At 34.8% G+C, this 16,951-nt stretch overlaps 1 protein-coding gene across 2 annotated transcripts in view; it reads left to right on the forward strand.

Annotated features, from left to right (window-relative positions):
* Dennd6a (DENN domain containing 6A) overlaps positions 1 to 16,951 on the forward strand; it is a 70,665-nt gene that overhangs the window by 19,822 nt on the left and 33,892 nt on the right. For both annotated transcript variants that reach the window (XM_047531520.1, XM_047531519.1), the window contains exons 6-12: positions 552 to 657; positions 1,699 to 1,778; positions 2,784 to 2,846; positions 3,966 to 4,021; positions 7,201 to 7,323; positions 7,832 to 7,927; positions 10,933 to 11,027. In XM_047531520.1, coding sequence (XP_047387476.1) covers positions 552 to 657; positions 1,699 to 1,778; positions 2,784 to 2,846; positions 3,966 to 4,021; positions 7,201 to 7,323; positions 7,832 to 7,927; positions 10,933 to 11,027 — 619 coding nt within the window. The remainder of the gene's footprint in view (positions 1 to 551; positions 658 to 1,698; positions 1,779 to 2,783; positions 2,847 to 3,965; positions 4,022 to 7,200; positions 7,324 to 7,831; positions 7,928 to 10,932; positions 11,028 to 16,951) is intronic.

The raw sequence follows: 16,951 nt of genomic DNA on the forward strand, positions 1-16,951 counted from the left end.
CTGATCACCAATCAATGCTGGATGGAAAGCTAGAGTGTTTTTCTAGAAAAATTTCAATTAAAAGAAATCAGCATAATCCAAATCTGAAGTAATCAAACTGGGGAGCCACAATTTCTAACTAGATGGCTGTGACAAACTATAGAACACAACAGTCATAGGTCTCTGGGGAAAGCATCACAGTTTGTTCTTTCTTTAATAGGACAATTTATGTGACTAATTCCTATTGTCACTATGCTATGGACAATAGTAGCTAGGCTTTGGAAATTATCCATGACAGTCTGTTTATAAGAAATTTTCCTAAAGTACAGACACATTGGAATTATTCCTTTATGCTTTTCAAGTGTGATAGTAAGGTTAAACTTTATGTATTCTATAGCTATAGTTTTGTTTCCTTTTAGCTATCTGCTATAAAAGCCTTTTTATTTCAAAATGCATACTTACTGATGGATTTTACTTGTTAGTAATTGTTCCAAATGCAAGACATGAATGGCAAACACAAATTATAATCATTAGATATTTAAAAGAAACATTGTTTCTTTTTCCCCCTCCAGTCTTTGGTTTTGATCAGCAAACTACCTTACATTCATTTTTTTCACACCGTGCTCAAACAGATAGCACCAGAGTATTTTGAAAAGAATGAACCTTATTTGGAAGCAGGTAAGCTAACCATTATAAGAGTTATGTACCTTTACAAAGGAGTCTAAAAAACTTTACTGGAAATACATGATAGAAATGAAGTTGACCTTTAAAAAATCAGAAGAATTTAAGGGTTATTTGGTAGGGTAGAGAAATAAAATTATTTGTTTCGCATTTTTTTCAACAAACAGCAAAAATGGCATCTATTGTTATCTCCTCTAACAACACAGTCAACATCTATTTTTAGGATAGTAATAAATGAATTTTGAGTTGACAGTTCTCAGTATTATTGAACTAGTAACTTAATACAGATGGAAGCCTCTTTTTAAGGTGGTGTGTATTCGTAGCTAATTTTAGTAATAAGTGAATAGGAGTCAGGTGCACATCTGTAATCCCAGCAGCTGTAGAGACTGAAGCAGAATTGCTAGTTTGAGGCTAGCCTCAGCAATTTAGCTAGACCCTGTCTTAAAAAAAAAAAAGGGGGGGGGAAGCGGGTCCTGGGATGTAGCTCAGTACCCCAGTATTCAGTCTCCAGTACCATAAAAAATAAATGAACAGGAGAACTCCCTTTAAATCTATTAATTTGTTGCTTTCAAAAAATTATTAACCAGGCCCAGTGATGCAGAACTGTAATCCCAACAATTCTGGAGACTGAAGCAGGAGGATTGCAAGTTCAGGGTCAGCCTGAACAATTTAGTGAGGCCCTAAGCAACTTAATCAGACCCTGTTTCAAAATAAAAAAAATATATATATATAAACTAATATATATATATATAAATATATATATTTATATATATATATATAAACTAATTTTATAACCTAGAGGATGTTTTTTTTTTTTTTTTTTTTTTTTTTGCAGTGCTGGGGATTGAACCTAAAACATGTTTCTGAGTGAAATGTTAAGATGTTTTCGTCACTTACACTTTTATTTTATCTTCATTCTTCCCAGTATATTTTTCCTGCTTTATAGAAAGTAGAGTTCTAATTTTTAACACCCCATTTTAATACTTTAATATTTCTACTTAACACTAAGAAAACATTTTGTTTGAAAATATTTTTCAGCTTGTAATGATGTTGATCGATGGCCTGCTCCAGTGCCAGGGAAAACATTACACCTGCCCATCATGGGGGTGGTGATGAAGGTAATAGCTTTTAGCTCATTTGTCTCCTTTTTAAAGAACTTTGTAGGAAGTTCACACATGGATTTTGCTTCTTAACTTCCTTATAACATTTAATAGCATCATTGTTTTCGCTTGTTTATTGATGTGAAGCATTACAGAGAAACCATAATTCATTCTGCTTCACAGAATCATTAGTCTCACAACCATGCAGTTCTAGTTCCATTGCATCCTATGGAGTTTTCAGAAAGTCTCATTCCTATGTAATTTATGTGAACATAAATGTTACTTCCTAGAATTCTATAACTCATGTTTCCACCACTGCCTCCAGTGATGAGTAGTAAGCAGAAACAGTTCACTTTTTGAATTGAGTATGAATTACTAAAAAAATTAAGAGAAATTAGGAAACCCATTGGTTCTCAGTCCTAAATGATCTTAACATGTAATGTCAGACCAAACATGTCTATCCCTGGTTATTCTCTGTTAAGGTGATTTTTTAAAAAATTAATTAGCATTTTATTTTCAGGCTTTGCAATTCACCAACAAGTTGACTTATTTTTTTTTTAAATGTTCTCTTTTTAGATGTTCTTATTTTTTTATGTGTATTCTATTTTTCCATGGGAAATCATGAAAAGTAACACTGATAGTTCTGGGTTAAGAGTTCTCATTTTTTCCTGTGGGATTTATCCAAAAACTTGGCAAGATTAAGAGGGTGTGTTTGGGTGTATATCAGTGAAGCAAAGATTGGGATAATAAACAGGAAACAGTAAGAGGTTGATGTCCTTTTTCTGTTTTTCAACAGTTTTGCTTCTCAGTGGGTTAGTGATTTCTTTGTGCATGTAGTTATGGAGTCCTTGGTTCACTTACTTTCTGCTGTGGCTAAAATTAACATAGCCTGTTTTAAAATCTGATATAAATACTTAGTTTTTATAGCTTTTTAGACATTGCTGAGTATACATTTTAGCAGCAAGATAGGGTACTTCTCATTCTTGTTTTTTTATGACCAAAAATAATCTTTTTCTTTTTTAGGTACGGATTCCCACATGTTATGACAAGCCTGGGACAACTCAAATAGTACAGTTAACTCAGCAGGTAGTATGATGCTATGGTGAAATGATCACAGAGTTTTTATACTAGCAAATGCAGTTTGTTTATTATATATTTCTGCATGTTACTAAAATTTTCCATTGAATAATTTTTAAGTGAACTCATAATAAACTTTCTAATGTTTCTTAGTTTTCTTTTGCCCCTGGTATTTCTCCAGGAGACACTGGAGAACCCAGAACTTTGATTGAGAGGACAAGGGGAATATAAATTTTTTTTTTTTTCAAAAAAGGCTTTATTTGGGGCTGAGTCACAGACTCAGTGGTAGAGCACTCACCTAGCATGTGTTAGGCACTGGGTTTGATCCTCAGCACCACACATAAATAAATAAAATGAAGGTTTTGTGTCTACCTAGAACTACAAAAGTTAAAAAAAAAAAAAGGCTTAATTCTGGCAAAAGCAGTTATTTTAGAAGAGTGGTCAGTAGACATCTGATTTTAAGAGACTCAGTCAAAAGGATTCTGTGGTGCCAGGTACAGTGGTGCTTGCCTATAATCCCAGTGAATCAGGAGACTGAGGCAGGAGTTTTGCAAGTTAAGGCTACCCTCAGCAACGTTGGGAGACTGTGTCTCAAAATAAAAAATTTTGAAAAGGAGCGTTCCTGGGTTTGGTCCTCAGTAATACAAGCACATACACACACACACACAAACACACACAAAGATTTTATAGTTATGATTCCATTCCAATTTTCCAAAAGCAACATCTGTTCATGGGTGGGGTTGAATTTTTGTTTTGAAATGTTTTAACTGGTGTGTTAGCATTCCCTTTGTTCATTGAACTGAGTGAAAATTGAGAGCAGTATGAAAACTGTTTTTTTTCTGTTACATATATCAACTAATATCAATGATATTATTTCATACAGTTTGTGAACTAATCTAACATCTGATTATTGAATTCTTTATCCATAGTATCTATGTTTTCTGTCTTCTGCTATTCTATGGGAGATTGATAAGACCCATTCTCTCTGATTGCTTCTAGCAGAAGGGAATTTTAAAAAGGTAGACAGGGAAACCTGGCTTATTGATCATGAGATAAGCATATTTCCAAAATCAGTTTCTGCAGCTTTTAGTGATATCTTCTCTATTATTTTTCTCTTTTATCTCTTAGGTAGACACACACATATCTGTTATTTTACCTACTGTTCATGAGGTGGATCTTTTCAGGTAAAGAAAAAACTTGTTAACTGCATTTTTTTCTCTTGCTTTGTGATATTGTTTGTTGAGAAAAATGAATGTTCTTATATAGGATATGTAAAAAATTGAAAGAAAACACTCAATGTTTTTTAAAAATATTTTTAGTTGTAGATGAACACAGTGCCTTTAATTTATTTATATATGGTTCTGAGGATTGAACCCAGTACCTCACACCTGCTAGGCAAGCACTCTACCACTGAGCCACAACCCCAGCCCACTCATAAAGTTTTACATGATAAAAATCAGTGTTTACCAGCCTTAAAAAAAGAAAGCAAAATCAGTGTTCTCTAGTTGTGGTGGCACATACCTGTAATCCCAGTGATTTGGTAGGCTAAGGCAGGAGGATGACAAGTTTGAGGCCAGCCTTAGCAACTTGGCAAGACCCAAGCAACTTAGTGAGACCCTGCCTCAAAATAAAAAGGATATAGCTCAGTGGTAAAACACCCTGGGTTTAATTCCTAGTACAAAAAGGAAATTTTTTTTTCAATTAATGGTTAATGGTTCATCCCTGGCTGCCTGCATTTTAATAAGCTTTGACAGAGAAATTTGGATATGGGCTGGCTATTATATGGTAAAAGCAGATTGTTTTTTCTTTGGTATGAATGGTTTTGGAATGATGTTAGAAAATACACTTTTTTGGGGGGCGGGGCTGGGGATATAGCTTAGTTGGTAGAGTGCTTGCCTTGCATACACAAGGCCCTGGGTTCAATCCCCAGCACCGCAAAAAAACAAAACAACAAAAAAAGAAAGTACACTTTTTTAGTGATGTTAGAATATACACTATTTTTGGAGATGCATTTTGAAGTATTTTCAGGTGAAATGTCATGAGGTTTGTGCTTTATTTTAAAACACGTCAGTAAGAAAAAAATAAATGATGTAAAAACAGCAAATACTAATTGTTAGTTCTAGGTGATATGTATATGGGGATTTTACATTATTGTCTTTATTTTTTGTATGTTTAAAAAATTACTGATATCTGTGCTATGATAATAATTACCCCCCTCACTAACACCTTTGATTAGTGTCTCTTGAATATCTTACTTGTTAATGTTTTCAAACTAGGATGTTTGTTGTTACTGTTGTTGTTGTTGTTGTTGCTGCAGCTGTTGCTGCTGCTGCTTTGGCAAGATTAGGGATTGAGTCCAGGACCTTGTATATGCTAGGCAAGTACTCTATCACTGAGATATATCCCCAACCCAGTTTGTTGTTTTTTTAATACTTCTCAAAGTATTTAGAAAACTAAACTTTGAAAAATAATCTCACACAGTGATAGTACTACGTGAAGCATTTAATATCTGATGATTAGATTAGCATTTTGTCTATAACAATATTCTATTTTGTGTGTGTAGAACTTAATTATATATATATATATGAATCTGAATGAGAATTTAAATATATACCAATTATATTGAAGCACTATAATTATACCAAGACTAAGTTTGAAAGCAAAGAACAGACATCTGATCTGGAAAGGCTTATGAGGCTGAGTGGCAGAGATTGCAATTGAATTTAGGGACCCGTGTGCCTCCTTTTACTTGTACAAGACTTGTTAGGCTACTGTTGATTCTGAAGACCATGTGTTTGGTTTCATCTCTCTTCTGTTAACCACAGAAACAGTCCTATATTAACTTTTATAGTTGAGATTGGAAATGAGCAGTTTTCTAAACTAGTTGAAAGAAACTGACATTTTCTTGGCTTAGAGTCAGTAAGGAGCACTTATCTTACGTGACCATTGGTTCCTAGGCATATTTTTATGACTTTCCCCTCTCATATCTCCTTGTATCTTGAGAATGAAGAGATTTTGACTTTCTACCCATTGTCAAAGTAGACAATAGGTATGGGATATCATTGCTTTTAGACCTTCTTAGTGGATAGAACTAGGGTGTGTTGGGTGGGGGGTAGGGAATAAATGCACATAGACACACATAATATGTATCTTATATACATATTTATTTCTGTACCTATATATATTGATAACCACTAAGTTATACTGATATCCTCAGTTACAGAGCACTGTGACAGGGTTTATTCTAGTTTTCTCCATTTTCATGTTTGTATTTATTTTCTCTGATTGAATAGCCCCCTATTATTTTTACTATCAAAAGAATTGAGCCAAGTGAGCAGCTTGGGAGACAGGCAAAAGAATAACAAGTTTGAGGCCAGCTTCAGCAACTTTGTGAGACTGTCTCAAAATAAAAAGTACTGGGGATGTAATTCAGTGATAAAGCACCCCTGGACTCAGTCCCTAGTACAAAAAAAGTTAAAAAAAAAAAAAAAAAAAAAAGCATACACACACGTACTGCCTTTTTTATTGGTCTGAAGGTAGTGAATTATCTGAATTGATGGTTCACAGTTACAAATGAAATTTCTTACTCTGTTCTCCCCTTTTCCTACTATTGAATATGATCATAAAAATAAGTGAAAAAGGCATTGGCTTTTTTCTTCTTCATATTTTTGTGGTACTGCGGATTGAACCAGGGCCTCAGGCATGATAGTAAGCACATGCTCTACCACTGAGCCTAGCACTAGCTCATAAATTAAGTATATACAATAAATGCCCCCTTAGAAAATTAATTTTTAAAATTTCCTTCAAAGTATTTAGATCAGAAATTCAAATTATTAATATTAATAAAATAGAATATTAATAAAATACAGATATCATATAGTAAAACAGTTTATATGCTTTTGTTTATCAGCTATTTAATTTGTCAATAATGTATTTAATTTTAAAAAATTGACATGAGTCAAATTGATATATATTTTCATGTGTATAAAAGAACTTAGAAGCTAGTGTGTGGTGCATGCATATAGTCCCAGCTACTTGGTAGGCTAATGCAGAGGATCATAAGTTTGAGGTCAGTCTGGGTAACACAGTGAGACCCTGACACTTATAAGAAAAGTGAGGGAGCCAGGGTAGTAGCTCAATGGTAGTGTATGCTCAAGGCCCTGGATTTAATCCCAGCACTACTAAATAAATAAATAAAGCTTTTGATTATACATTGCCATGTTTTCAATTAGTATATCACATCAAGATACAAATACCAGGAAGAATTTAGATTAATGTCAAGTTTTTTGAATGATTATCTAGGGATTTAAAAAACAGGATTGGATAAATAACAAAATATTTCTTCTCTATAAACACCTTCCAGGTGTTTCTGCCCAGTTTTCCTTCATAGTCAGATGCTTTGGGAGCTGGTGCTATTGGGGGAGCCCCTTGTGGTCATGGCACCATCACCATCAGAGTCATCAGAAACCGTACTGGCCCTTGTTAAGTGAGTATTCCTTCCTGATGGTGATATTTGCTGCACTTTCCCATCTGTATGTTTCCCGATACATTACTACTTACACAGTAATTCTGTCAGAAGGTAGTATTTATTATACCACAATTTTATGAACAAGAAAATTGATTCCAGTTCCATGAGGGCTAGAACTCTGTCTTTGTTGTTATGAGCAACAAGCATGTTCATTCACATACCTGAAGTTAGATCTTGAAAACTATTAGCATGCGAATGGTAAGGGTTTAATCAAAGACACATAGCTAGTGAATGGGAGAGACAGAATTTCACACTATTTTCTGCACCAAAATCAATGTTTTTTCATTATACCTTTCCACATTGCATATTTCCATTTGTTTTTTTAGTTCCCTAAAATGAATTTGTTATTTTATCAAAATAAATAAGTTATCCCAGTGGGTATATACGGTTTATACAGATGTTTCTAGTTATAGAGTAGGACCTTTAATTTTTGTCCATTGTTTTACATGTTCTTCTTGTTCCACAGCTGTATTTCTCCACTAAAGTACTTCAGTGATTTCCGACCTTATTTCACTATTCATGATAGTGAATTCAAAGAATATACTACTCGTACTCAAGCTCCGTGAGTAAACAGAATAACTTTTATTCATCAGATATTAACTTTATAACCAAAATTATGTAGAAGTATTTTTGGTAATAAATTTTTAACTTAAATGTTTAATTATAGGCAGAGTGATTTTTATTAAGAAAGGTTTGAGGAGCTAGCTGCTGGTAATAAATAATATTTCAAGTGTAACTAACTTATTTGGGCAATTAATGGAATCTGTATTGTCATTAGACTGTACTTTTGTTCCTGCTGTCATTATGAAAAATCTTTCCAATATGTAGGAAGGAAAGAATAATTTTCCCTTTTTCTTTCAGCTGCTGTTCTATTGCTTATTGTCTTTTCACAGCTGAGTTTCTAAAACAACAACAAAAATCTCTGTTTAATGTCTACACTTCTTGATTTTCTTGTTACTTCTCAGTCGATTGCAGGTCGACTTCTCTGCATTCATGAATTTATTTTTTGCCATATTCATCAAGTCATTTCTCACTTCCTGACCCAGATGATACATTATTGCACTATTTTTTTTTCTACCTTTTCTTTCTTAGAAATATTTTAGTTCTTGATCCCACTCTTTTCTGGCTTTCGGGTACATTTCAGTCTGTTTTACAGACTTTTTCCTAAGTGTTGATGTTCTCCAGTGTTGTGTTCTGGTCTTGATTTCATTCTGATAATTCTTTCTGTGTAGTCTTGCCAGTACCCATGACCTCTGATAAAACATTATATGAGGAACTGGGAGTGTAGCTTGGTGGTGGAGGGCTTGCCTAATGTTTTCAACGCTCTGGGTTCAATCCGCTGTAATGGGGGAAAAAAAAGAAAATAGAAAGCAAAGAAAGAAAGAGAAAAGACCCTCTACTGCCAGTTGTGGTGGCACACACTTGTAATCCCAGTAACTTAAGAGATAGGAGGATTGCAAGTTCAAAGCCAGCTTCAGCAGTTTAATGAGGTCCCGAGCAACTTAGCAGGACCCTGTCTCAAAAAATAAAGAGGGCTGGGTTGTGGCTTAGTGGTTAAGTGCCCCTGGGTTCAATCTCAGTACCAAAAGCAAACAATTGGTGCAGCCACTCTGGAAAGCAATATGGAGTTCCTCAGAAAACTTGGAATGGACCCACCTATTGACCCAGTTATCCCACTCCTCAGTTTATACCCAAAGGACTTAAAATCATCATACTACAGTGAGGCAGCCACATCAGTGTTTTTAGCAGCTCAATTCACAATAGCTAGATTTTTGGAACCAACCTAGATGCCCTTCAATAGATGAATGGATAAAGAAACTATATACACAATGGAATATTATTCAGTCATAAAGAAGAATACAATTATGTCAAGTAAATGAATGGAATTGGAAAATATCGGGCTAAGTGAAATAAACCAGTCCCCAAAACCAAAGACCAAATGTTTTCTCTGATAAGTGGATGATGATACGTACATAGTGGGGGTGGGGAGGTGGGGGATAAGAGAAGAATGGAGGAACTTTGGATTAGGTAGAGGGAAATGAGAGAGGGAGGAGGCGGGGGGATGAAAGATGGTGGAATGAGACAGATATCATTACCCTATGTACATGTATCATTACACAAATGGTTTGAATCTACATTGTGTACAACCATAGAAAAGTTGTTCCCCATTTGTGTACAGTGAATCAAAATGCAGTCTATAAAAAAAAATAATAAAAGTCTGCATTTAGAAACCCGTTTAAAAAACAAACAGAAAAACAAAACCCTCTATTAATGACTGAAACATATCTTCCTACCCCAGATCTGTGGGGTTCAGACCTATGTACCCAGGCTTGTAAAAAATTTTTTTTATTTTTAGCTGTAGATGGGCACAATATGTTTATTTTGTTTATTAACGTAGCGCTGGGGATCAAATCCAGGGCCTCATGCATGCTAGGCGAGCGCTCTACCACTGAGCCACAACCCCAGTCCTATATTCAGGGTTTTGTTGTGTAAGCACATTGCCACTTGCATGTCTTAATTTCATCTGAAAGTAAACATGTTCAAACTCAATTCTTTTTTACTCGCTCTTTTCTACCCTAATCTCATACCTGTTACTTTTTGTGTAAATGGCAATAGTTTTTACTTAGTTATCAGAAACTCAAATTGTCATAAATTTCTCCTCAATGTGCCCTCTGTCAAATTTTAACCAAATTCTTTCAGTTCGGCATCCTAAAATTTCTTTCATAACATTTATTCTTTCTATTGCTCCCTTACCAGTCTTACTGTCTCTAGTCTTTCTCATATCCACTGTTGCTTTCCTCCTATTCCCTTCCCTTCTTTGTAGGGCAGCTCTTTTTTTTTCATTCATATGACTTGTCTCCTCTTGGTTCTCTAATAACTTCTCGGCATATAAGATAACATCTAAATTTCTTTTTTTATTTTTTTTTTTTTTTTTTTTTTTTGCGGTGCTGGGGATCAAACCCAGGACCTTGTGCTTGCAAGGCAAGCACTCTACTGACTGAGCTATCTCCCAGCCCGTTAAATTTCTTAGATATAAACTTGGTACCTGCCTGTCTGCTCTCATTTCTGGCTACTCATCCTTCCCACTTTGTGTTCCATGAATGCTGAACTATGTGTAGTTCTATGAATAGACTACCATCTCATCTCATTGCATGGCATTTACTGTTTGTTCTCCTGCATTACCCTTAACCTCCATTATCCACTTGACAGAAAACTATTCATCTTTCATGTCTTCGTGTAAATGTCATCTCTTTGGTGAGTCTGTCCTTTAATACTCTAGCAGACCACAGGCCTTCTTTGTGATTATTGTGCATTTTATATTACCTTCAGTGTCATAATTTTTGGCATCACCTTTGGGTATATATGCCCTGTTTTCTGTGTGCTTTTCATCTTTATTTGTAGTACTAAATATGTTGCCTGGACATAATTGATATTTAATAAATTAAGTAAAGGAAAAGATAATCTATATATTGTTCACTCAAAGGAAATTATAAATTATGCTTCATAGGTTTAACATTCATCTTTTTCTTACCTTTTCAAATTTTGTTTTGTTTTATTTTTATATAGGCCCTCTGTCATATTAGGAGTAACCAACCCTTTTTTTGCTAAAACACTCCAGCATTGGCCACACATTATTCGAATAGGAGACCTTAAGCCTGCAGGTAAAGTATAAATGTGGTATTCTATTCTTAGTGTGTAATGTGGCTGAACAGGTTTATTTCTTCCCTTTTGTTTTCATTCCTTGATTGCTTACATTGTTGGAGCTTTCTTTGAGGCAACCTACATAAAAGCCTTTGGGGAAGAGTATAAATTCCCATTAAAATATGTGGATTCTTTTGGGGGGGGATTTTTAAAAATTATAATTATTAATGAATGTTAATCATGCAAATGAATGGGTTTTACTGTGATATTTCCATGACTGTGTATGCCATACTTTGATCATGTCTGCCTTCCCTTTTATCTTCTCTTTTCTACCTCTCTCTCATTCCTCCCCACAGCTGTCTTTACCTTCTCTAAAAGTCACTCTTCTACTTTTGGGTCCTTTTTTTTTTTTTTTTTTTTTTTTTTTTTTTAATTTTCTTTTGGATGTATAAGAGAAAATATGCAGTACTTGTCTTTCTGTGTCTGACTTATTTCAGTTAATGTGATGTATTCCAGTTCCATCCATCTTCCTGAAAATAACATGGTTTCATTCATTGTGGCTGAATAATTCTCTGTTGTGTATATGTACCTAAAATTCTTTATTCTTTTATCTGTTGATGGGCACCTAGACTGATTCCATAGCCTAACTATTGTGAATAGTGCTGCAATAAACATGAGTATGCAGATATCTCTTTTGTAGGTCGACCTCTTTGCTTTTGGAAAAGTACCCAAGAGTGATATGGCTGGATCATATGGTATTTCTGTTTTTAGATTTTTTGTTTGTTTGTATATGAGGAGCCTCCATACTGTTTTCCTTAGTGACTTCCCACAGCTTGTAAGGGGTCCTATTTCTCCATATCCTTACCAGCATTTGTTGTCATTGTTATTTTGTCATTATTATTATTATTATTATTGGTTATAGCCATTCTGACTAGGGTGAGATGGAATCTCAGTATAATTTTGATTTGCATTTCCTTGTGGTTAAAGATATTGAAAATTTTCATATACATACATATGAAATATATGTATGTATTTTCATCTTCATATGCCATTTGTACTTCTTTTGAGAAATTGTTAAGAACTTTTGCTCTTTTTGATTGGATTACTTATACTTTTGTTGTTGAAACTGTTTGAATTCTTAATGTATTCTGGATATTAATCCTCTGTGAGATGAATAGCTGGCAAGACTTTCTCCTATTCTGTAAATTGTCTCTTTACTCTGTTGATTGTTTCCTTTCCTGTGCAGAAGCTTTTTAATTTGATCTAATTCTATTTGTCAATTCTTGCTTTTGTTTCCCGAACTACTGAAGTCCTGTTCAGGAAATCATTGCCTGTGCCTACATGTTAAAAATGTTTCCCTGTGTCTTCCTCTACTAGTTTCAGAGTTATAGATCATGCACAAGGTCTTTGATCCATTTTGAGCTGATTTTTTCTTTTCTTTTTAACAGGGTGAAAAATAGGGATCTAGTTTCAGTCCTCTACATGTTGATATTTAGTTTTCCCTGCATCATTTGTCTATAGTTTTTTTTTTTTTTAATAACATAGTTTGAGGAACTTGGGTTGGTTCTTTAAAATCTGTTAAAATTCAGCAGTAACATGTCCAGTTCTTGACTTTTCTTTGTTGAGGGACTTTATTACTGCCTCATTATTACCGCTTGTTAATGATATATTTATGTTTTTTATATTCTCTTGGTTAAAAATTGGTAAGTTGTTTGTGTCCAGAAATCCATTTCTAAATTTTCCAGTTCATTGGTGTATAGTTTTTCAAAGTATTACCTAACGATGCTATGAATTTTGGTGGTATCTTTTGTAATATCCCCTTTTTCATCTCTTATTTTATTTATTTGTGTTTTATCTCTCTTTTTGGTTAGTTTAGTGTAGGGTTTGTTAATTTTGTTGTTTCAAAGAACCAGTTGTTGCATTGATCCTTTATATTATTATTATTTTTTTTTTTAGTCTGTATTCCATTTATTTCTACCCTGATCTTTGTTATTTCTTTCCTTCTTCCGATTTTGGGTTTAGTTTGTTCTTATATTTCTGAGACCTTAAGATACATTATTAGATTATTTATTTAAGATCTGTTTTTTTTAATCTAGGTATTCATAGCTATAAACTTCTTACTATGACTTTTACCGTAACCCATAGGTTCCAGTATGTTGAGTTTATTTTCATTTGAGTCTATGAATATTGTAATCCTCCCCCCAATTTTTTCAGTGCCCCACTGTTTGTTCAAGAGTATATAATTTCTGTAGTTTTCTCTTGCTGTTGATTTCTAGTTTCATTCTATTATAATTTGATAAAATTATTTCAGCTTTTTGAATTTATTAAGACTTGCTTTATGGCCTAATATATTATGTGTTTTGGAAAAGATCCATGTGCTGATGAAGAGAATATGTGTTCTCCAGCTGTTGGGTGGAATATTCTGTGTATGTCTGTTAAGACTATTTGATCTGTTGTTTAACTCTCATGTTTCATTGTTGATATTTTTTGTCCTACTGCTCTATCTTTTGGTAAGAATAGGGTGTTCAAGCCACCCACTGTTATTGTATTGGAGCCTGATATCTCCCTTTATATCTAGTAATATTTGTTTTATAAAATTGGGTACTGTTATATTCAGTGCAGTTATATTTACAATAATATCTTCTTGATAAATTGTTACCTTTATCAATGTGTAATGACCTTCTTTGTTTCTTCTGATTTTGGCTTAAAGTCTCTCTTATGTAAGTATAGTTACTCCTGTTTGCTTTTGGATTCCATTTACTTAGAATAACATTTTCCATCCCTTCACTTTCAGTCTGTATCTTTGACAGTGAGGTGAGTTTCTTGCATCATATTATTGGGTTTTGTTTTTAGTCAAATCAACAAGTATCTTCTATGATGCTGGTTAGCATTGGTCATGAATTCCCTTAGTTTATGCTTAGCATGGCAGGTCTTTATTTCTTCTAGGTTCTGAAGGATACCTTCGTTGGGTATTAAAACTAGACTGGTAGTGATTTGCTTTCAGGACTTGAGATAATCTTTCCATGCTCTGCTCTCCTGGGCTTTAGAGATTTTTTTTTTTTTTTTTTTGCGGTACTGGGGATTGAACTCAGGTCACTCTAGCAGCTGAGCTATCTCCCCAGCCCTTTTGAGATTATTCTGAGAAATCTTCTGTTATGCTGAGGGGTTTACCTTTAATTGTGACTTGGTGCTTCTCCCTTGCAATTTTTTTTAATACCTTATTTGTTTATTTAGGTTTCTTTCTTTTCTTCTTCTTCTTCTTCTTCTTCTTTTTTTTTTTTTTTTAATGTGGTGCTGGGGATCAAACCCAGTGCCTCATGTATGCTAGGCAAACACTCTACCACTGAGTCACAACCCCAGCCCCCTTTGCAATTTTTCTTTTTTGTTGTTGTTTTGTTTTGGTTGTACTGGAGATTGAGCCCAGGGGCACATTACCACTGAGCTAAAACCCTGGCTCTTTTATTTTTTCTTTTGATACAGGATCTTGCTAAGTTGCCTGAGGCTGACTTCAAATTTGTGATTCTCCTTCATCAGCCTTCTGAGTCACTGGGAATACAGGCATGTACCATCATACCCAGCCTCTTGCAACTGTTAATATTCTTTCTTTGTGCTATACTTTTGAGACTTTATAATATGTCATGGAGATTTTATTTTCTGGTTTTGTCTATTTGGGGTTCTGAATGCCTCTTATACCTGTATGTCCATGTCTTTTCCAAGATTTGGAAATTTTCTTGCTATTACATCATTAAATAAGTTTTCTTATTTCTCTTCTCTCTCTCTCTCTGCAGTACTGGAGATTGAACCAAGGGCTTATTGCATGCTAGGTGAATATCACGGAGCTATTCAGTCAGTACTTTTTACTTTGAGACAGCATTTCACTAGGTTACCCAGACTGGTCCTGAGCTTGGGATCTTTCTGCCTAAGCTTCCAAGTAATTGGGATTACAGACAAGTGCCATCATGCCTGGTGCTGAATAGGTTTTCTATACTTTCAGCTTGTAGTCTTCTCCTTTTATCTATTCCACATAGGTATGGTCTTACAATGGTGTCCAGAGTTCTTTTGTGCTTTCTTCATTCTTCCTTATTTTTTTCCTTTTTTTTGACTGTCTGAATGTGATAATTCCTAAAGGTATTAACTTCAAGGTCTGATATACTCTGTACCTCTTGATCTAGTCTACTGGTGATGATTTCTACTGAATTTTTTATCTGACTTATTGAGCTTTTTATTTCCAAGATTTCTGTTTGATTCTTTTTAAAAATCTCTATCTTGATAATTACTCCATCATATCCTGCATCCTCTTGGAATTCATTGAGCTTTTTATAAAAATGATTCTTTTGACTTCTGTGTCTGGCATTTCATCCACTTAAACATCTTTGGAATCAGTTACTGGAGAGCTATGAACATTAGGAGGTGTCACAGTAATATATATATAATATATATATATATATAATATATATTATATATTACTGTGTTTCTGTGTTGAGATTTGCACAGCTGTTGGGGTGAATATCTCTTCCACTTTTATGTGAGGGCCTTCTTAGTAAGCAACCTTCTGTTGATGATGTGCCCTTGGATATTGGTTTGTTGTGTAGTGTTGACTTTAATTTCAGTTGGTCTCTATAATGTAATCTCCCTGTGACTTCATTAGGTGTGATTAATGGGTTTTGACACCGTGTGTGCTGTGTTGATCTGAGGGAACCCACAACAGTGGTCCCTCTGGTAGTTAGAACAGGTATGGTGTAGATAACAATGGGTATGAGGTACACCCTCAGTGGTTATTCCCCAGCCTTGTCAGCACATATAGTCTCATAGGGTGTGGAAGCAACTTGTGCTGAAGTCCCTCATAGATGCAGTGTCCACAACTGTTGTGCTATTTCTCACTGCTGTTGTCATAGGGGTCCAGAAGCAGAACTTCAGCAACTGCACCCTGATGTGTCTGATTGGAGCTGGGCTAATGACTGGTGTTTTTATGTCCCTATTCTTTCAGGTGAATTATGCACCAGAGTACAAGTGGGCCTAGGTTCCAGCTGGAGTAAGGTGCACTTTTTCTGAGCTGGGCTGAGAGTGGAACTCAGCAATAGGACAACTAGTATGATTGATGTACCAGATTCTGTCCCAACCATGGCATAGAAAGGAGAAAACAGAGAATAATAACAACAATATATTAAAAACAAACCAGATAAATAAAGTAAAGTAACTGGACATGGTGGCACATGCCTGTAATCCCAACAGCTCAAAGGAGTAAGGAGAATTGCAAGTTAAGGCCAGCCTCAGCAACTTGGCAAGGCCCTAAGCAACTTAAGAGATCCTGTTTTAAAATAAAAGAAGGACTGAGGATGTGGCTCAGTGTTATGAACCCCTGGGTTCAACCCTGGTACCAAAAAAAAAAAAGTAAAAACAAAAATAACAGCAACAGAAAAGAAAGGGGAAACCAATGTAAAATAAACCAAAGTGTTAAAAAATAGTAAAAATAAAATTAATTTTTAAAAGGAGAAGAGAAAATAAAAATTACAACTTGTAAAAGAGAAAAGGAAAAGGGGTGATGCAGTAGAAAAGTAAAAGAATAGAAGAAAATAGTGTGAAAAGGAAAGAAAAAAGGAAGAAAAGAAAAAATTACTAAGAGCAGGGGTGCGGGCTGGGGTTGTGACTCAATGGAAGAGCGCTTGCATAGTTTGTGTGAGGCCCTGGGTTTGATCCTCAGCTTCACATAAAAATAGATAAATAAAACAGAGTTCTTGTGTCCGTCTACAACTAAAACAAACAAACAAACAAACAGGAGTGGTGTATGCCTGTATTCCCAGCTATTTGGGAGGCGGAGGCAGGAGGATTGCAGTTTCAAGGCTTGTTGGAAACTTGGCAAGGCACTATCTCAAAAATGAAGGGGCTGGGTGTGTAGCTCATTGGTAGAGCATTTGCCTAGCACACGTGAGGCACTGGGTTCAAT

This window comes from Sciurus carolinensis, chromosome 17 (genome assembly GCF_902686445.1).
Source record: "Sciurus carolinensis chromosome 17, mSciCar1.2, whole genome shotgun sequence".
Classification (NCBI taxonomy): domain Eukaryota; kingdom Metazoa; phylum Chordata; class Mammalia; order Rodentia; family Sciuridae; genus Sciurus; species Sciurus carolinensis.